The sequence below is a fragment of the Stegastes partitus genome, unplaced genomic scaffold (genome assembly GCF_000690725.1).
Source record: "Stegastes partitus isolate 25-593 unplaced genomic scaffold, Stegastes_partitus-1.0.2 Scaffold788, whole genome shotgun sequence".
Taxonomy (NCBI): Eukaryota; Metazoa; Chordata; class Actinopteri; family Pomacentridae; genus Stegastes; species Stegastes partitus.
In genome coordinates, this window is record NW_007578519.1 from 67,152 (window position 1) to 75,000 (window position 7,849).

At 45.7% G+C, this 7,849-nt stretch overlaps 1 protein-coding gene across 1 annotated transcript in view; it reads right to left on the bottom strand.

The window, feature by feature from the left end:
• Positions 1 to 2,833: 2,833 nt before the first annotated feature.
• Positions 2,834 to 7,849, bottom strand: part of gjd1b (gap junction protein delta 1b) — a 25,021-nt gene continuing 20,005 nt past the window's right edge. Inside the window, exon 2 of the mRNA XM_008292148.1 lies at positions 2,834 to 3,683. Within this exon, the coding sequence (XP_008290370.1) occupies positions 2,834 to 3,683 (850 nt within the window). The remainder of the gene's footprint in view (positions 3,684 to 7,849) is intronic.

Genomic DNA, 7,849 nt, shown 5'->3' on the forward strand with positions numbered 1-7,849 from the left:
ACTCTTACAATCCTTTGTGTTTTTTTAAAAAATCATCAGTGAAGCAACAGGTGACAATGTAACCGCACCTAAAAGCTCTAAAATGGATCTCTGCAACAGGATCAATGAGCATGAACTGATTTAAACAGAAAACATGTGGCTTGAAGCGCTTTGTGCTTTTGTCTGCCGGTCTCAGTCACCTGAGCCTCGTCTCCACTGAAGGAGGACACAATGAGTGCAGAATCAGTTTCTGTGGGTGACCGTGTCCAACTAAAGATTACCTTCTTGTACACCTAAACTGTCTTGATCACGCTCCCTGATACTGAGGCTGAAGTCGGTCACCATTTACTGTTTACAATCATGTTCTTTGAAAAATGCCCCGAACCTGAAACACATCAGTGCTCAGCATCGTTCTGTTCTTCAAGATTCAGTAGAACCACGATTAACTGAACTCAGACCAGTTTCTCATCAGGTGGACGCTCGTGTGTTTGTGGATCTTAAGAGTACACAACTGGCTTTAGGAAAATATCATCTTTCAGAACAGCTTTAAAGCTTTTATCTTTCATTTTCTGGGTTAGCAGGATGATGAGTTCCACCCTCTCTAGTACATGACTGGAAAAGGAAGCTGGAAAGTAGGAAAGCCATAAGATATGTAGAATAGAAACGTATTTGTCACAAAACTCATCTGGTGCGACTTGGCAGGTCACTTGTATTGAAATGGTATTTTCAGGAGGCAGGACTTCCAGGTCCATGAATTGTCCTTCTATGTGGTTTCATAGAGCTCCGTGTTTTAAGTTATGCTATACTTGTGCGTGTCTGTGTGTGCCCAGAAACACAGCGTTTATCCCAGCAGGAGTTCCTTCAGTCTGCCACTCCACCACCAGGTCTGCAATAATCAAGGTGCAACACGCTCGTTCATCTTTTTCTGCTTCTTTCACGTTATTCTCTTGCTTTTCTCTTAAATTACATGCATGCTGAAATCCAGTCGAGAAAGAAATGCAAAATGAAAGCCACTGAGATTCAAAAACACAACTGTCCCTAGAGAGTAACTACTCATCAGCTACACAGCTTGATCATTCAAGAAACATCGCGTCGTGTAAACATGCCTTTATCAAATGGCTCACAGGCCTCAACTGCCTGAAGCTGTGCAGCTGATTTTGAAGAAAACCAAGGCTCTCTGTCGAAAACACACACAGATGTCGTGTTCAGCGGATGCATTGCTCTGCATTTTCAATGCAGTTAAGTAACGAATGCATTTACGTTTTCCTACAGAGTTGCAAATAATAAAATAAAAATCAGCTGCACATCCTCAAAAGCATTTCGTAGCAAAGCTCGCAAACTTGTCCCTTCCCACCCCACACATGACATGAATCAGTTCCATCAGTGAGAAATGCTTTAAACTAAGCAAAAAAAAAAAAAAGAAGACAGACAGTTTATACATTTGAAAAAACAGCAACATGATCTCCCAACCAACCCGCCCGCAGAGATAAATAAATCTATCTGGATATACTCTAAATGGATAAATAATATTACCATGATATACTCTATGTAACTCTTTAACAATAATTAAATGTCTCAAGGATGGCACCATCGCTTTTTCAAAAAAAAAAAAAAAAATCATAACTCCTGGTGATGTATTATATAAAATTTGTTTAAAGTTGTAATAAAGTGATCTGATCCTCCTCTTCGACAGTCCCTCGTTCTCCTTCGCTCTTCTCTCTGTTCCCTCCTCCCTCCTCTTTGCACACGACGACGCCGCGAGGAGGGAAGTTTGGTTTGTGCTTCGGGAGAGACTGACGTCGACCGACTGTGTGTTCATTTGTTCATTAGTTCCTCTCCAAAGTTTACGCAGCAGGAGAGCAGCGACGGTCATTACTGTCATTCGAAGCCCCCGGGGTCTAAATAGCTGCCAGCCGCCGAGCGCAGAGAGCGAGAGATGTGGGAGAGGAAAGAGGAAAGTGTTTATGGTACTCGCTGTGTTTGTGTTAAAATCATCTTTTGCCAAGAGACAAAACATAAACATCGTCAGTCTTTTTCTCTCGGTTTTGGCTTGTGACGATGTTCCAGCAGAAGCTCTGTTGGGAGGCAGCTCCTTCATTCTCTCTCGGTTTCTCAGGCGAAGAGAGGAAGCGAAAGAAGAACGGTCCGTCTCTTCTCTCCCTCCTCGCCGGTTTCATGTGTTTTACCCGAGCATGTTGTCTCCCTCCTCCTCCTCCCAAACTCGCCGTCACTTCTCCAGAGTCTGTCACGGCTTTGACAGTTCTTCCGTTCCTCTTTTTAATGATGCTGCTGCTCATTCTCCCCGTCCCATCCCCTATCCTGTCCTCCCTGTTTCACTGAGGCTGACACAGTCCAGAAGAAAAGCACCATGGGATGCATCAAACACGACTGTCGCCTTCCAATATCTCCGAAGAACACAAAACAGCCTCTTATCCGTTCTCCTCCCTCCACCCCTCTTCCTCTCATCTTTAGTTCTTCCGTCTTCGGCCCCGTGAGGATTTAATTCTTCAAGAAGTGAAGGGCAGTGGAGAAGGTAATTAGTTAAAAAAGACAAACGTATAAAATGGCAGTTGGAATATCTCCCCATGAGATCACAATGTCTTAATTAAGTTTGAGCAAAACTTTTTGTCCTCTTTTTCCGCTTTGTAATTTTCTTTATCCTCCGCCCTGTCTTGACTCAAAGTCGCAGAGCCGGAGGTTTGGTCTTTTTACATTCTGTTTAATTCCTTCGTCACAGAGGAGAGGTCATCTGGTTTGACCTCCGCACCATCTTCATTAAATTAAAATCATAATTAATTCATTCTCTCCTTTGCACATTCATCCCACTCCTCCTCTTTTTTTCTTCTCTTCATCGTCAGACGTAGGCCGATTCGCTGGACTGTGTGCGTCCCAGGTTGGGCGGCTGGGACAGATGCGCCATGTCCTTCTTCCTGATCTCGCAGATGGACTTCCTGCGGGCCTGGACGCCCCTGATGGCGGCCTTGATTTTGCGCCAGCCCAGGTGGTTGAGCTCGGCCAGGTTGAGCACCACGCAGATGCCGCTCACCGCGAACATGAACACCAGGAAAACCGTTTTTTCCGTCGGCCGGGACACGTAGCACTCCACCTCCTTGAGACACGGGTAGCGGTCGCACTCGAAGATCCCAGGCACGCTGAAGCCGTAGAGGAAGTACTGGCCCGCCAAGAAGCCGATCTCCAGCGCGTTCCTGAACACCACCTGGATGATGTAGAAACGGGAGATGCCTTCTTGCCGGCGGACTTTGGAGCTCTTTCCGTGGGTGAGGCCTCGCGGGGCGTTGGGGATCTCCTTCACCTCCAGGCAGTCCGGTTCCTCCTTCCCTCCTCCGCCGTCGCCGCCGTGCTGAACTAGAATTCCATTTATGTTGCGCAGCTTTCGCGCTCCGTCCCGTCCGCCGTAGTCCCTCTCCATGATGGGATAGAGGAAGGAGTAGCGCCGGTCTCTCTGCTTGGCCGACTGGTGGACAGAGTAGGTGATGAAGCAGAGGCTGGGAGTGCACACCAGTATGATCTGGAAGACCCAGTAGCGGATGTGGGAAATGGGGAAGGCTTTGTCATAGCAGGCCTGATTGCAGCCCGGCTGCAGAGTGTTACAGATGAACATGGTCTGCTCATCCTCGTACACCGTCTCCCCCACGATGGCCACAATCAGGATACGGAAGATCACCACTACTGTCAGCAGGATTCTGGAGGAGAAACAGAAAGATAGATGGGGTTAATGCAGATGGAGACTGAGAGAGATCTACTCTATTAGAAGTGCTGAGATGTCCTGAGATGTCCTTCCCAGCAGCGGCTCTCCAGATGTGCTGAGCATAAGAGGAGACTGAAGGATTGCAGGAAAGAGGATTATATAGATAAATGAACTGGGACGGGATGAATGCAAATGTGCAGAACAGATATTTACTATATAGAATATTGTATTATCAACCCTGAAAAGAGAGAAAGTGCACCATGCAAGAGAGAAAAATACATCATTGTGCCAGAATACTACGAGCACTGCTCTTGCTTTTAAAGGCAGAAAAGTTCAAAGAAGTGTCGTAGTACTTGAGATCAGTCTTGGCCTTGGCAAGGGTCTCAAACCACTTTTTGATGGTCTCAGCTTGGATTGGATTTTACTTTAGTCATGTCTTGGACTCAGAGAAAGAGGAGTTTTTTAAAATACTGTTCAAAACCGCAACTGCAGGAGCTCAAACGTTTCTCTGTGAAGGAGAAACGCTGATACACTGATGTTTAGGAGGACTGATGTCAGTGGTGCAATGCAACGCTTTACATTGTCCACATTTAATCCTGAGTGTATCGTGCAGTGTGGGACTTGAACTGGTCTGACTCTGGTCCAGACTTGGTCTGTCCAAGTCTCGCTTTTGTCTGGGTCTCAGTTGACTGGGTTCTGGGTCACGGCTTGGTCTCAGTTTAGATGGTCTTGACAACAACACTAGTGTAAAGGCTGACCATAACTTCAGTCACTGATTCAATTCAATTCTGTGGATTTGGTCTCAGTAATGAGGTAAAATTACACATTTTTGGTAAATTTTCTGACAGTTGTTTGTACAACCAACAACCAGGTGAGCTATAGGGGCGCCCAGACATCAAATATGTTTTATACCTCAAAAAGAAAAAATGTAAGGACGGCTTGGACTTTACTCGTATTGCATATTCTATTATGTGTTTGTGTATTTTTCTAAACAGTGACACTTCACATCACTAATCTCTGCCATTAGGCTACATACAGTAAAAACAGAAACGTGTAATAAAATTTGTGCGTAAATTTGTTCCCACTCCATGAGTTTGGCCTTGAATTTCACATCACTTGCCTTTGAAACTCGACACAAAAACAGAGACAAAAAGGCAGAAAGAATTAGCGAGAAAACGCAAGAGGAATCTGATAAAGGATACAAAGCACGGATGAAAGGAAGTCTGAACTGAGGTTGAGAGGAGGGATTTGAAACTGAAATCATAGCAGGGGGGCTTAAGAAAGAGCCGCGAACTCCTTAAGTAGAAGGAGAAGTGAGGGAGGAGTCCCAGAGGCAGCGAGGGAAGAACTGTACTAATGAGAATGAGGGACGTGGTGTCACCGTTAAGTCACCGCTCCTCCAGATAAGAACCAGAGGAGAAGAACGTCTCATTCATCAGCCAGAGTAAACACTGAGGCAGAGGAACAGCTACGAGCGGAGCGTCTCTGCCTGTCACCTGCGATTCAAACTCAAGTGTTTGTTGTGCGAGACAAAAAGAGGTGATGACATTTCTCTTAATGTCTAATTTTAGCGTCTCCTGCATCGTTAGCACGGCAGCCGCACTTACAAAGTTGGAGCTGTGATTGATTGCTGCGATGTTCAACCACAAACATCATCTCCCGATTCTTTGGCCTCATAATTAACAACACTCTCTGTCAGCTCTCCCTAGCAACAGGTAGGGCTGAGGTGAGCGCTGTTTGCAGATTAGGTGCTATTTCTGTGTGGGCTGTGGTGAGACACAGAGATTATTGTTCCTGAACCGGGTTGGCTTGGATCGGGCCTGTGTGCGTGCGTATGATGCGTGTCCATCCGAGCATGTGCTGAGTCGAACATATCTGTACGCAGCTCCGTGATGTTACACACACGCACTAGATGGACGGCAGTTTTATATTCCTCCCCCCGGTTGTGTTTTACTTTCCTGCAGACATTTTCCTCTTTGTTCTTTCCTTACTTTATTCATCTCTCATTTATTTTTCAGATCGCAGTCCAAGCATGCACTTTAGACAGCAGGCTTTTTGCAGTCTGCGGAGCCCGGCGGCTATCTCACGCTGTAATCTGTGACAAAACTGAGTCTGGAACGAGGCCGCAGACTGCACACAGGCCGAAGATCGCTATTAATCTGCTGATTGATTGTTTCTTTGCAGTTCAGTCACACAAATATGAGGTGGTTAGACCGAGTTCTGCGTAAGATCATCTCTCACTAATCACCACTATTTATATTAATGATAATCTCATAAATAACACTGTGATAAATCGCTGTCATTACTTCACATGAACCCAGAGGACATGCCATTACAGAAGCCATCAAAATCTGACCTCATTACATTTATCATGGATTTATGGCTTTTGTGTGCATACAAGTCAATAGATGGTGAAATATAAAAATAGCTTTGGAGGCAGCGCTCATGGGCAGCCCAGTGCGATGCAGGGAGACGAAGTCAGTCGCGAGAAAGAGCTTCGCAAATGTTTCAGAGCTTCGCAGCAAGCAGTTGCTGTATTGTAAGTGTGCTCTCGACTTTAATAGGGCAGTGTAACCCCATTAATTTTACATGTTGCTTTCATGTGTGAAAAGTTCCCCATACAAGTCCCCGAGGCGATCTACCTACTTACACATTTCAACATTTGCTGTAAAGCTCAAGTGAGAGTTAAAGAGGTCACGTGCAGCAAAAACACGTAGATGATTTGAATATTCTGACATCGGTGCATACATGAGAAAGCTATAACAACAGACAGGGCTGTAGCGCTCCTAAGTGCTGCTCCTGTTAAAGGAGGAGAGCCTTCTTCATAAGTGAGCCGTCTGCGAGCTTCACAGGCCTCGGTGATTTTCTAAAAAAAACCCCTGCAATTTGCTATATTAGAGATTTGCTATCCTCAGAAATAACAAGCATCGTGTGCTTCATATGTGGCCTCCAGAGTGGATCTTGATAACAGATAGTGGGTATAAAGGACTGAATTCCCTCAACAGATAAATCTAAGGCTGCTACAGATCCTGAAAGGGGACACTGTCGCCGGCCACATTGCCTCATAAGGGCAGATTCTGTACATCAGTGAATCTCAGGGGGTGCAGTCATACATATGTACCCATCTGTTATTAAATGGAACTCCCCTTTACAGTGATTGCGTTTAGAAGCGATGCACTATCTCCTTTATGAGGCTCATCCCACCGTAGACATCAGGTTGTTCTCGTATACATGATGAATGCTGGTATCCCAGGTACTGATTACTGCGCGCTGCTTGTGCAGCAACTTGTGATGTTTACAACACAAACCGGCAATTTAATCCGACTCTCCTGTAACGGTTAGCCTGACATTAAATTAATTTGACGATGGATATTGAACCACTTTGGCTTAGAGCAGGCTTAGCACCACTACATGCCAACATCACGTTGCAGGTTTGGCTTATCCACCTTACTGTCAGCAAAGGGAGAGTACGAGCGCCAGTTGTGTTACCGGTTAGTAGACAAGATGCCCACATGCAACAGTGTTCCAGGTTGTTTTGGAGAACTGCAGCATCGGGTTTGTCAAATCCAGGATAAGAGCTTATCCATGTTTCTGAAATCAGGATATGATGTTTACATGTGCAACAATAAACGGGATACTTCACAATCCCGATCATAACTGCGATCCTTAAGTCCGTGTGAAATCAAATTCTTCTTGTGGCGTTGTACACTTATTGTTTGATCGTGTGTTTTTTTAATCATTTCAGGAGGTAAGGGGTGAAGTAAATATCCGATTAGACAACAACAAGGGTTTCTTTGGCTTGTCAAATCAATTAGATAATCTGTCTTTGTGGACATTATCAGGACCAGGCAGGGAATCCGGCGGGGACACCCACACCGCTGCCCCTTAGACACGGCCGGATAATCATTAGATGGCATTTGGCTGTGTGAAGGGTAATCTACCAATCGCACAGCGGTCCTGCCAGTCTTGTGCGGCGCAGATGTGGAGTCGAAGGGCAGCGTTAATCCTTTCCCGAGTCCGACGGCGTGCGGTTCACATGCACCTCTCATCAAAACGGCAGGTCACCAGTGACGACCTCCAAAATGAAAAGTAAAAGACTTATTTCCAATCCGCCCACCTGTGATCAGCCAACATGTGGAGGGAGGGGGGCAGCGGGGCGGG